Raw genomic sequence first — 13,642 nt, 5'->3', positions numbered from 1 at the left:
TGCTTGAAAACTTGATGAAATACACAATCCTTCAAGCTACTAAACTATAAAGTTGAGGAGGCTTAATACATTGTTCTGAAAATAAGGATGGGGACTTCCCTGGCGGTCCAGTGGTTATAGGACTCGGCGCTCTCACTGCAGGGGCCTCGGTTCAACCCCTGGTCGGGGAACTGAGATCCCGCAAGCAGTGCAGTATGCACCCACCCCCCCCCAAAAAAGAAAAAAGATGAAAACTCTTTCCCACTTTCCACTAAGTAGTTTAAAAAAAAGACACAAAAGGAAAACTTAACTGCAGCATGAGAAATTTAACTCAGATGTAAATATGTTGATACTGGGGTGATGAAAAGGTTGAATAAGCTTCCAAGAGAGGATGAAATTTCCTTCTCAGAAAACTTTTTCAACAGGGAATGGTTTACATGTGCTTTCTATCTGAAGGAGGACGTGATAGTTGGCATCTAGAGGTCAACTCCCAGCAGTAAAATTCTAATGGGCTTCTCTCATTCATTCATTGGATATATGTATCCTATAGAAAGACAGTAAAATATCCTAAGAAAGACAGCAGAGCTTATATTAGGCTGTTTGGTTCTCATAAACCATAAACCTTACTAACATCCTAAAAATAATTTGGTTACATTTTCTCTATGAGTGTATAAAATGACATAAAAATAGTCACAGAAAGTCCTTAAAACTTACCAACAGAAGCAGTAAAATGGGCAAAATGCAAGCAACAAAAGGAGGTACAAAAATTACTGAATATATGTTAACATCCGAGGAAGCAGCAGATCCCACTGTGCGGCTCACCGTCCCTTTTCCTTTTAAGATCTAGCTGGAGTCACTTTCACTTCCCTACCCCTGCACTTGCTTGTCTCTAGTATGTATCACTTATGCTGTGATGTTGTCTGTCTACAACCATCTGCCCCACTGGATTACAGACTTGAAGACAGAGGGGTACAACTTATCTTTGCCTCCCTGCTGCCTATTTTCAACCACAAAATAGGCACCTGAATGAATAAATATAAGAATATTCATTAAACAATGTCAACTGTCCTCATCCATTCTTAACTTAAAAAAAAAAAAGAAGAAGAAGAAGAAGAAGGTTTAGAGGGCCTTACGTTCAAATCTTTGTAGTTCAGATTGATGACTAGACCAAAGGGCCGGCCACCCATGGGCTCTGCGGGAATGAAGGAGTACTCAAAAGTTGCCTGTCTCTGGGGCGGCACTACAGTGTTCAGAGGAAGAGCCGTGAAATTCTGGATGTAGAACTGGTAGTCCTGAGGATAACGGAACGAGGCATCTAGAGATTCAACGACAAAATCTTCTGTGCCCTTGTTGGTAAAGCCTACCAGGAACTTCACAATGTTATTTGCTGGAAAATCTAAGAAACAAACAGAGAGACAGCAGATTAGAAACCACTCACAGGGTACAAAATAAGCAGACACTACAAACGGATTCTGGCGCCCTTTCCTGCTATGTATGGATTTGGTTTCAGAACCCTTTTCAGTAGAGCACTCCAGCCATCCACTAACTAGCAACTTGGAGTTCGTGTGTAAGCTGAAACCCTTGTCCCCATGGCAGCATTCCAACTTAAGAGTTGAACTGAGCACCTCAATTTCAGACCAGATCACTTCCGAGTTGTATGTCTAAGAAGGAGTTGTATACTTTCAGGAGTAAGATTATCTTGCAGTGGGGCTACATGTCTTGGTGAAGTCACCTTCACCTCCAACTCAGTATCTGCAATCTGTGCAGATAACGGAGAGAAAAATGACAGAAAGGTAAAGTCTAAGAGGTTCACCTGAAAACTGTAATATCTATTAAAACATAACAAAGAAAAAATCAATCAGGCAATCCTTATTTGCAGTTAGTCAAAATGCAAACAAACGTGACCCAAGGAGGCAGCTACAAAAATAAATGGGAAAAACCAACAACAACAAAAACCTCTCAAATCATACTTTCTGTAGGCACAGAGCCAGAATGTATGTGGGAATAAAACAGAAAGCTTGAGAAGACCTAGAGAATGAATAACCTCAAATAATAAGTCTTCGATAATTATCCTGTGGTCTACAGAGCTGCTTCATCCAGTAAGTACAGGTTCTGGGGTCGGACACATCTGGGTCTGAATCCTGTCTTCAGAATCTGTTTACTAACTGAGTAACCCTGTTCAAGTCGTAACCTCTCTAAACCTCAGTTCAACAACAATAACTCTCCTCTTAGGGTTCCTACTAGGATTGAATAATACATGCAAAATATTGAAAACAGTGCCTGCCACATAGTTCTCAATAAATATAAGCCATTAGTTAATTTTCTTCTAATGCAACACAGGCTCTAATCAAGGCCTAACTGTAAAGATATAATATTTCACTAATGTTTACACTCAAAATATCAATGTTATTTTACTGTGGCAGTTTGAAAAAACTTGAAAAACAGTATCTTTCAAAGGGACATTTGATTTCTAGTTAAAATAGATAGTATTTATTTTTTCCCCGTAGTTTAAATGCCAGAAATGCTACCTTACAGATATGGGTATTCATACATGTAAGTGGGTTTTTCCCCAAAATGTGTCTACGCTATACTTGTAAAATAAAGACCTTAATCATTATTAATGCTTCCCCCAAAACTGAGCTAGCCATTTATAAAATTCCTGTATTTGAATTACAACCAACATTCCCCTCTCACCTTCTCCTTTCACAAACAGGATGGTTGTATCTGCACTTGGTGAAGCTTCAGGTTCACCAGATACATCTTCTTCCTCTTTATCTTCAGCCTAAGAAAAATGTTAAAAGCAGATTACTATGGAAGAAAAACAACATCATTTAAGAATAATGACTTCACTAGATTTGGGACAATATATACATTGCTTCTCCAAGGCTGTGTTGGGATTAGTAGTGGAATGAATTTCATTGTAACTCATCAGTGAAAATAAAACTTCAAGAGCAGTGCATCTCAAAGAGTAACGTGCATGCTGATCCCCTGGGGATTCTGCAGCTGTGACTCAGGTATAGGGTGAAGCCTGAGATTCTGTATGTATCTGAAATGCCCATGCTAGGAAATGCCCATGAAGCTGGTACTTAGATAACACTTTGAACTGCGAGGTTCTAGACTGTGGGTTGGTAAATTTTCTGTAAAGTTTGAAAGAAGTTTAAAAACAGTATTTTTCAAAGGGACATTTAGTTTCTGGTTAAAATGGGTAGTACTTACTTTTCCCCTTAGTTTAAATGCCAGGAATACTACCTTCCGGGAAAAGAAGAAGTCTCATATACACTTTTCATGCCACCCCTCCCCGACAAAGGGCGAAGGGAAGGAGACTCCAAAGGAGGCGCTGGCCTGAGGACGCAGGTAGCAAGTGTCTTCCGCTTTCGGGACCACAGGTCCCTGCTGCAACTATGCAACTGCGGGGGCAGCACAAAAGCAGCCAGGGACAACACGGGGCAGGGCAGAGCTGGCTCTGTCCCGCATCCACATTCTGCCGAGCCGTGCTAGGGCTAGGGCCTGGTTATTGGTCTTTCCATCCCAATTAAGAATTGCCCCATGGGCTTCCCTGGTGGCGCAGTGGTTGAGAGTCTGCCTGCCAATGCAGGGGACACGGGTTCGTGCCCTGGTCCAGGAAGATCCCACATGCCGCGGAGCAGCTGGGCCCGTGAGCCATGGCCGCTGAGCCTGCGTGTCCGGAGCCTGTGCTCCGCAACGGGAGAGGCCACAGCAGTGAGATGCCCACATACCGCAAAAAAAAAAAAAATTGTTTAAAAATGTCAACGAATTTTAACTAAAAATTTTAAACCCCAGTGCAGCATTTCTCCAGGCATCAATGAGAATTACAGATACTCATGTATTTGAAATGTCCAGGCCCTTAATAAATCGAGATGCTTAAGGGCACCACTGTTTACTGGCATTTAACTTTTCATTTATGTAAATACTCTCTCTCCCAATACAGACCTCTCAAGAGCAAAGCCCGTCTTACATTTTAAAAATTCTCCACACCCACCTCATATGCTTAAGGCACTCAAAACGTTTCTTCAGTGACTGTTGTACAATTCGTTCAATTGTATTATAAGTTATATTTTAAGTATCTTTAATGATACCTTCATTTACAAAGACTTAGTGAATTTCTACTTTTGGGAAAAGAGACCCACAAACAGGAAAAGAGACCAGAAACAGGAAGGTAGGAACCATAAGCTGTCAAATAAGGAGAAAAGGATATACTTGAGAAACCATCCCTAAGATTTGATTAACAGGTTGTGTAATAAAAAGAAATAAAAGCAACAAAGTAAAAGCTTGAAGCACCGGAGCCTTATCAAAACAGAACTAATTTATGGAAGTAAGATGGATGGTAAATGCTGAATTCCATTTTGGACAGATAAAATTTGAGGTACTTATGGAACATCCAGATGTGCTATCCCACAAAGAGCTGGAAACAGAGGAATGGAGCTCGGTAAGGTAGGCGGCTAGAAACGAGATCTGGAAGTCATCAATGTAAGGCGGTGGTTGTTAAAACCACAGGTGTCATCAACATTAAGGGAGTGAGCAGGGGGAGAGAAGGTAGTAGAGACCAGGCAGCAGCCGCTGAACAGAGAGAACCAATGGGGGTGCCACAGAGGTCAACGAGGGGACTCAAGGAAGGGGTACTCAGGAAATGCTGAAGAGGTCAAACAGGGGAGGAATGGAAATTCCAGGAAATTCCAGGCCAGGAATTTGGCAGTTAGGTCACTGGTGAGTTAGGAAGAACAGTTTTACTAGATACATGGGACCAGACCAAGCACTGTTAGAGAACAAATGTGAAATGAGCAGAAGAGAAAGTGGTACAATTTCTTCTTTCAAGAACTGTGCTGGTAAAAAGAAAAGAAAACGTGTAGCAACTTCAGGTGGAGGAACACAAAGTGGAGGATGTGAGCACATCTGCAGCTTAACAGAATTAAGTCACCGAGAAGGATCAATGCTTAAAGTTACAGAAAGAAAGAGGATAATAAACAAGATCTCACAAGACCAGATAGGGAGAAGGTGGTGGTGGTAGGGCCGGCCTTAGAAGAGAGTAAAGACAACTCACTGCTAAAGGAGAGATGTAGAAAAGATGAGTGAATAATATATTCAGAAGTAGAATGTAGAAAATCCGACAGAGTCCACACTTGATGGCCTTCACCTTCTGATATCAAAGACAATATTGTTGCTAAGATTTCACAGAGAACTGATTTTGGAGTTTAAAAGTGGTTAAAAACCAATTCTATGTAGGATAAATTACAGTAGTCTAAGAGAGAAAATAAAATTAGCTAGAAGCATGCCACAATGATCTTGATTCTAGCCCAATATTCTTACTGTCACACTATAATTTTATAGTAAAAGTCTCAGCGTTAGCTTCTAAGAGATCTTCTCCAAGCCCTCCTTCTAAGCGGAATCTTCACAGAACATACTTTATATATTGTTTATTGTCCGCTCCTCACCCCCTGCCACCAAAATGCATACACACTGTCCCAAGAACATAAACTCCATGAGAGCAGAGAATCTCTGGTCTGTTCACCAGGGAACTCTAAAGCAGTGCCTGGCACACAGTAGGAACTCAATAAATACTTGCTTATTGAATGAAGGAAAAAAAGAAGAAAGAGGAAACTGACCCAGAAAGATAAGTTGCCCAAGACCAGAAAGCAAAGTAGTCTGTATCCCAAACCCAACAACAAATGGTCCAGTGGTCCTACTAGAATGCTCCCCTCACAGACGCACGTTCATATCACCTTGAACTGTTCTTTGTTTCACGTCTCCCTCCTTGCGCCAGAAAATACTTACGGATCATCCTCAATGACTGGCCCCATTCTCCCAAATTCAATCCACTTTGATCCCAGTAATAAACCTCTAAAAGCAAGAATTTTAATACCAAATTTGTCTATATAAGGGCTAAATACATATAGATATAGATACACTATATATATGTATTAAATCAAATACGGCACTAACCAAATCTGTGGGTTCATCTTCTTCCACTTCTGCTTCATCATCTTCATCTTCAATTACAGAATCTTCCACCGTTTCTTCATCTTCTGTAAGATCTTGAGCCGCTGCCAATGAGCCTAACAATAAAATAAAGAACAAGCAGTTAACCTTTACCCTGGAATACCAATGTTTCTAAATCTCAGGTATATAGGCAACAAAAATTTTCCCTCGGAATAACTCAATCTCCCAGCTCACTCGAGTGATGCCAAATTACAACGTGTCTAAGAATATTCATGTGATTTTACCTTACTGCTCGTCTTACCAACTGCACGTTAATTTTAGTGGGAAATGCTGTTTAATTTTAAAAAGCAACTGGAAAAATGAACTGCTAAAACTAAAGATGCTTTAAAGCCCAAATAAAGAAAGTCAAGCAACTCTGTTAAGCACATTAAAGAAAGTAAGTTTGTTTTAAAAGTAAGAAACTCCAGAATTTAATCTATCATTAACCACATAAAACAAACCAAAAAAATCCAGGTCTAAAGGAAAAGAGCAATCTAAATATCTAGGCAAGAAATCCTGTTATTAGAGTTGACTACAGCTCAAAACTCTTAGTACTCGATAGCATGTAATTCCAAGGAACAAATATCTGTATGACATCCATAGTGAAAACTAGCTCTCATAAAACACATTTGGTTTAGTAAAAACTATATTGGTAATTTCAAGTTTGAGAGCTGAGAAAGCATGCATTTATTTTTGCATACAACTTCAAACATGTTTTAAGATACTTTTTATTTCCCCTACACTTAACATCATAGTGAAAGTAAGCATAACTATAACGCCAAGAAACTATACATCATAATTTTATAGGCAAAAGTACATGTCACATTAAATCTATTTCAGGCAAGACCCTCAAAAGAAATTTCAAAGTTCTAGTGACTCTTCCAACATTTCTCAGAAAGAATGATGATGTGGCAATTACGTAGAGGGAAAAAAAACATGGGAAAGGAAGCACGTGCACATGCTGTAATACTCAGGAGAAACAGTATACACTAAGGGGACTGCATTTTAAGTCTTTCCCACTTCCTTGAGTTCTTACTGCCCGTTAAGACTTATGCCAAATATTAAAGAACACTGAACCACACTTTATGAACTGAAAATCAGCTTCAGCTGCTGGCTGAACAGACTAAACAGTGCATTTATAATTTACAAATCATTTTGTAAAACCGGTAAGAATACCTACAACTGACATAATAAAGTTGTACTCAGTTAAATTTCAAGACTTCTCAATATATACAATGGCTTTCACCCTACATTTATAAAACAATGTTTTAATGCTAACCAGTAACAATTTTGTGCCTAAAAAAAACCTTACACTTTTACATTGGAAAAATTAAGAGAAAACATCTTTTGAAAGACAGGCCATTCTGCACAAAAAGTGTTCAAAGATACCCAGTTAGATACTGATGTTTCTTAAGAAAAGAAAGCCTGAAAAAATATACTTTAGATTCTAGACAAGTACGATTACCAAATTTTCTTAAAGAAAATGAAAACATCGACCAGCAAGCAACTCCTAAAGGAAAAGCATTCCTATTTAAACCTGCAAATGAATTAACGGTTTTGGTTAATTCTCCCACTTGGTTTTCTATCCGTTAAACAGAAGCCAGTCAGTTCACTTTTCTTTGCAAAAGAACTCGTGGATACCTGTCACTATCGTTCATTTTGCCACACAGCTTGCTTAAAGTTACAGAATAAAAGGAACTCTAGCGATCATTTAGTCAGACTGAATTCCACAGAGGAGAAAATGGAAGTTCACGATAGAACCAGGGTAAGAAGCCAAGTTTCCACATTTCTGACGTCCTGCTATCTATTCTCACACCAGGTTAACTGTTGGAATAAACCTAGATAAAACACGTACAGCTCGAGCTTCCCTGGTGGCGCAGTGGTTGAGAGTCCGCCTGCCAATGCAGGGGACGCGGGTTCGTGCCCCGGTCCGGGAAGATCCCACATGCCGCGGAGCGGCTGGGCCTGTGAGCCATGGCCGCTGAGCCTGCGCGTCCGGAGCCTGTGCTCCGCGACGGGAGAGGCCAGCGGTGAGAGGCCCGCGTACCGCAAAAAAAAAAACAAACACGTACAGTTCGAAGGAGACTACATTTTTTTCAGGACAATGCGATGCTTCCACAAAACAAAACGGGAAAAATAATTACAAAAAAAGGAGAGCAAAAGGAGGGCTCAAGTACCGGACATGCCCAGGGATTCTTCAGCCCGCCTGGGAGCAAGGCTAGACAGGCGGGTGAGTTCTGGGGAAATCAACACACCTGGGACCACAGAGGGATGTGCTGATAATCGGGGAGAGGACCAGCAGCACGGCTCAGAGTTCAGGCTAGCAGAAAACAAGGCTTTCAGCAAATGAATGGAGAACTCCTGGAGCGGACGCTAAAGACACGTCAGCCCAGCGCCGAGGGGCGGGGACGGGGTGGAGCGGCGGCCGCTGGAGCGCCAGGGGCCGCAACGCGCTCGGGCACAGCCTGTCCGCCGGCCCTCGTTCCTCGCTCCGGCCGAGGCCGCGGCTGCAGGCGCGAGCCCGAGCCGCAAGCCGCCCGCCGCCCCCGAGCAAGCTCGCCGGCAGAGTCCAGCGCTCGCGTGCAGGAGGCGGGGGCCAGGCAGGCTCTGGCGCGCTGGGGGCCGCCCTGCGAGCCAGGGGTCGGGGGCCGCGGAGAGAGGCCGGCGAGGCGGACGCCGGACCCAGGAGCCGCCGCCGCCGCCGCCGCCGCCGCCGCCTCCAGCTTCAAACCTGCGGTCGCGGCGTCTCCCACCCACCCGCCCGAGCCCCGCCACCCACTCCCCTCGCCTCACCTCCAGGGCGGCCTCGGAGCAAAAGAGTGGCGGGTAACACCAGCAGGAGAAGCAGCAGCAGGCGGGAGAAGGGCTTCATGGCGCGGCCGCTCCGGCGCCCAGTCCCCGTCCGCAACGACTCTCGGCGGCTCCGGCGGTAATGGCGTTACTCTTCATCCGGGCTTCGGGCGGGGAGGAGTGGGGCACGTACCACGCACGGCCTTCGCCACTCCCCCTCCCTGGCAGAGAAACGCCGCCAACGTGGCTGCTGGGCTCGGAGCCTGGGGAAGCTGGGCGGCCCCGGGAGTCACGTGGCCGGTTGCTAGGGCCTCTGAGATTCCCGCGAGAGTCCGCCTCAGTTACAGTCGCGGGCTGGTGACCTGCGGTTTGCCGCTCGCCCCGCCCTCCGTCCCTCCCTTACAATTAATTAGCGTCGTTAGTGGTTACTTTATTTGAATGACGATCCGCCGGGTGACCGGCGCAATAAAGTCTTCGTGTAATTTTAAATAGTGGCCTTATAAAGAGCATGAACTGCCAGTGTGTGGCACTGAAAAGCAAGCATATGTTTTGGAATATATATAACAGTTAAAGAAAAAAAAACCCAAAGCATAAAAAATATACAGCGGAAACTCTTGTCCCCCCTCTGCAGACACCATCACCCATAGTTAAACAGTGACAGTTCTTAACTTCTTACCTGACATTCCAGAGTTATAAGTCACCTAGAACAGGGCCTGGAACAGAGTAAGTATTTAGGAACCACAGAATGGGGGCGGCAATGGCTGGACACTTTCCTTCTCATCTAGTGTGCATTTCGGGTTGCTGCCAGTAATCTGGTATGTCATGCAATTAAACAATGTGAATTCCAGGTACTGTTGCGCTAGACCAGCGTGAGATGTCATACGAATGATGAAACAAATAAGCTAACACATGGTGTGCTTACTATTGCCAATCCCTGTCATTTAATCTCTGAAAATCCTTATGAGCTGGGTATTATTTACTGGGAAGAAAACTGAGACACAAAGTTTTGTAACTTCCCCAAGGCTTAAAAGCTAGTCTATGACAGATGCAAGATTTGAAGCTGGCAGTCTGATTCCAGACTGCGTGCTCCACTGGTCTAGGACCTCTGCTGCTCTACTCCTGCACTGGCTCTGCTCAAGGCCTCCTTGCCCCGGGGCCCCTGGAAAGGTAGCTTGTGGCTGCTGCAGGCACCATCTAATTCTGTCTGCTAAACCTGACAGTGCTGGTCTGAACCAATTCAGCTCCGCTCCACCAGTGCCGCCAGGGCTGCTCCTCCTAACGCACCTGGCAGAAGGGGAGGGGCTCCCTGAGAAGGCTCCTCCCACTATAGCTGCTGCCTCCACGCTTGCGCATGGCTACCAAAGCTGCCACTCTGTGCGAAAAGACATCACGACTGCGCACACCACTTTGATGTGGCTGAACCTTGCTGAGTTCTCTACAGGCGTGGGAAGACTCTCCCTCCCCAACTTTGAGGCACTTTCTTTTCCATGAGTTTCAAATCAGACCTGCTCTGAGCTCCTGATGCCTGACAGGGTTTTTTTGAAAAACACGTCCTACTATTTAACTTGCTGCTGTCTCCCAGCACCGGGAAGAATCTGCTGTGGACTGCAGTAGGAGATATATACATGTAATCATGCTGTACACTCAGAATCACCTCTTCTCTCTTTCACTGGACCAGGGCTGTCTCCCTCTTCCCTTCAGAGGGCTAGTTTCTGGCAGAGAAGATCCTCATTCCTTATGTTAAAGAGATTCCTAGTAGGCCTGTCTCTTCAGTTCTCAGAACATGTTTAGATAGAGCCTGAACATATGAGGATAATCCAGTTTAGGCTTAAACTGGGACTTCCACTCCAGTTTTATTATTAAATGATTACTAATAGATTTTACTTGGGACTTGAATTTTAGACAGCCAGCCACTAAAGGGGCAGCAGGAACAAAGTGTGCCTTTGTTCAGGACGGGACTGATGTGAAAATGAAAACGTACGAACAGAAAACAGGGAGAGACCTGTGTGACTGTCCAATTAGTACAAAAATCAAAAGCGGTAGCCCTGATCTTGGTGCCCACAAACTCTGCACTACTGTGATCTCCATTCTCCCTGTAATGAGCAGCGTTCCCTGGGTGCCCACCCAGAGCTCTCCCCCTTGCTGCCCCTCTCCATGTTTTTTCTCTCTCACCTCTGCATCTATCTCCTTGTAGATCTGTGTTTTCCAGAAATATACTACATCCCGGTTATTCTCATTCTTACAGCTCAGGCAAACCCACACTTGATTCTCCACTTCTGTCATTTTACTTCCTTGGAATTTGTAAGAGCAGAGCTTTCTTTTCCTTGAATTTCTTAAGATTTCCCTCAGCATCATTAGCAAATGTGTCTATTAAGCCCCAGTTTTTGTTCTGGGTGTTCCCTCAGGTAACCCAGTAGCTAAGGAACTTCCTCATGTCCTTAAACCTTTGCTCAACAGTCACCTCCTCAATGAGGCTCACCCTCATTCCCAGTTTAAAATTACAACCCCCAGCCCCTCCCTTGTACTCTCTATTCTCTTTTTTATAGCACTTTTTATCTTCTAACACAATATATAGTTTATTACATCTCCTGTCTGTCACACTTCAGGGACCTTTGTGCCTTTAGTCAATGTTATAGAACAGCGCCTGACACCAGTGGTAACTCAGAAAATATCTGTTGAATTTGTTATAAGTTACATCTTTCCCCACAAATTTGCAATCTAACTTCATTTGTAAACCTAATAAGAAATGAAAAACTGTCAAGCAAAAAAAAAAAGTTGTGTTTATTATATGCCAGCAAAGACTTCTGTGTTCTTTCACCTAGCAAGGGCTAAAAAAAGAGTTATGGTTTTTGTACTTTACTTCTGAAAGTAAAAAATTCTTTTGTGATCTTTATGTAAAAGGAATACTATGGGGGTGTGGGAGGGGAGACTGTCCCCAACCTGGTCCTCTTCCTTCACGACTCACAGACTCCCCTGCCCACCCTTGCTCAGCTCGTATTTCCCGGAAAAGAACAGACAAAATCACATTCACCGCTTTCCTCCAACTGTACACTCATGCTCTGCCCTCCTTCCTGTTCCAAGAAAAAACTTATATGGGCCTATCAAAGGTCAGCCGTCATTTGTGGTTTGGATCTCATCTCCTGCTCAAAACCGTGTGATTTTGAAAATAGCCATCTCTCCTCTACCTCATGAATTTCTACTCCGATTCATCGCTCCCGTCCACATACAAATATACTGTAATATTGCCCATCTTAAAAAACAAAATTCTGGGACTTCCCTGGCGGTCCAGCAGTTAAGACTCAGCGCTCCCACTGCAGGGGGCGTGGGTTCAATTTCTGTTTGGGGAACTAAGATCGCACATGCTTGGCGGTGCGGCCAAAAAGTAAAAAAAAAAAAAAAATTCTCCGTGGCCGCTGGTACCCTCAGCAACAGCCTCGCTTGTCTGCCTCAGACACAGTAAAACTTTCCTATCTCACCTCTCGATTTTCTTCTCCGCTTATTCCACTAGGCTGTTATTTTCACCACTGCACTAACATCTCATCTTGCTGAATCCGAAAGTCCTCATCTGAGCCTCCCTCCCCACTTTTAAAAGTTTTTTTTAAAAATATTTATTTATTTATTTTGGCTGCATCGGGTCTTAGTTGCAGCATGCGGTGTGCATGCGGGATTTAATTCCCTGACCAGAGATCGAACCTGGGCCCCTTGAATTGGGAGCACGGAGTCTTATCCCCTGGACCACCAGGGAAGTCCCTCCACCCCCTTTTTTAACACCTGTTTCTCGAGGCTGGAGGACAACATACTCTCCTGGTTTTCCTTCCACCTCACTGGAAGGAAATTTCATCCCCACCCTCCATTCTCCAGAGAGGGTGGAGAGGCTGGAAATGAAGTTAATGCTTAATCATGATGATGTCAGGAAGCCTCCGTAGAAATTCTCAAAGTACAGGATTCAGGGGGCTTCTAGGTTGGTGAACAGAATCCAAGTACTGGAAGGGGGACACACCCCAACTCCAGGGGGACAGAAGATCCTGTCCTCAGGACCCTCCCAGACCTCGCCTTATGTCTCTCTTTATCTGGCTGTTCATCTGTATCCTTTAATAAACTGTTAAATGTCTGTGTTTCCCTGAGCTCTGTGAGCTGCTCTAGCAAATTAATGGACTCGGAGGAAGGGGTCATGGGAGCCTCTGATTTACAGCTGATCTATTAGAGGCACAGGTGACGACCAGGACTTGCCATTGGCATCTGAAGTGGGCGGGAGCAGTCTTGTGGGATCTGATGCTACCTTCAGGTAGTGTCCAGACTGAGTTACATTGTGGGACCCCCAGCTGGTGTCGCAGAGAATAGCTTGTGGGGGAAAACCCAGCACGCTCCCGCGTCAGAGGTGTTGTGAATGCGGCCGGGGAGTGAGAGTAGGAACACAGGAGGGAGAAAACAGAGTTTCCCGAAACACTATTCTTCCAGCGCCAAGGTCTTCAATTAGGGATGTTCAATTCCTCTAGTCCAAACTGAAGCAGAACCCATCAGCGGGGTAGCTGTGCTGTGAAATCTTGAAAATTCTCTTCTCGTAACATATTTGACCTTGGTCCTATAGGAATCCCCAACTGTGCTACAGAACCGTCGAGCTTCCACCATAGCGTGCTCGCTAGGATTTCTTAAACGTGTATTCTAGTTGCTGTTGCAAGCTTGCGCTTCCGAAATACGGGAAGACCCCTGTCCAGTTTCACAGCTTACCTCTCACTCACTCGTCCCAAGAGTTATATTTACACAGGCAAATGTTACAGTCTTTTAACTGTAGACATAATGTACAAAATACTGACGTTTTGACATTGATATAAGCGCAGTCCTGTAATCCTTCTTAAAATGCTGTGACAATGAACTCAGT

General features: G+C 44.2%; 1 protein-coding gene and 1 long non-coding RNA gene across 3 annotated transcripts in view; one reads left to right on the top strand and one right to left on the bottom strand.

Moving 5' to 3' along the window:
- Positions 1-8,957, bottom strand: part of SSR1 (signal sequence receptor subunit 1) — a 32,297-nt gene extending 23,340 nt beyond the window's left edge. Inside the window, exons 1-4 of one of the 2 annotated variants that reach the window (XM_060163738.1) lie at positions 8,767-8,957; positions 5,938-6,050; positions 2,674-2,761; positions 1,113-1,375 (exon numbers count right to left, since the gene is read on the bottom strand). In XM_060163738.1, the coding sequence (XP_060019721.1) occupies positions 1,113-1,375; positions 2,674-2,761; positions 5,938-6,050; positions 8,767-8,845 (543 nt within the window). In that variant the 5' untranslated portion in view covers positions 8,846-8,957. The remainder of the gene's footprint in view (positions 1-1,112; positions 1,376-2,673; positions 2,762-5,937; positions 6,051-8,766) is intronic. The other variant, XM_060163739.1, reaches the window with a different exon arrangement.
- Positions 8,755-13,642, top strand: part of LOC132527739 (uncharacterized) — a 32,395-nt gene continuing 27,507 nt past the window's right edge. The window contains exon 1 of the long non-coding RNA XR_009543065.1: positions 8,755-8,902. This is a non-coding gene — a long non-coding RNA (uncharacterized LOC132527739). The remainder of the gene's footprint in view (positions 8,903-13,642) is intronic.

Source organism: Lagenorhynchus albirostris, chromosome 10 (assembly GCF_949774975.1).
Source record: "Lagenorhynchus albirostris chromosome 10, mLagAlb1.1, whole genome shotgun sequence".
In the NCBI taxonomy this organism is placed as follows: domain Eukaryota; kingdom Metazoa; phylum Chordata; class Mammalia; order Artiodactyla; family Delphinidae; genus Lagenorhynchus; species Lagenorhynchus albirostris.
Note: the sequence above shows the minus strand (reverse complement) of the source record. Positions and strands in the feature narration are given on the sequence as shown.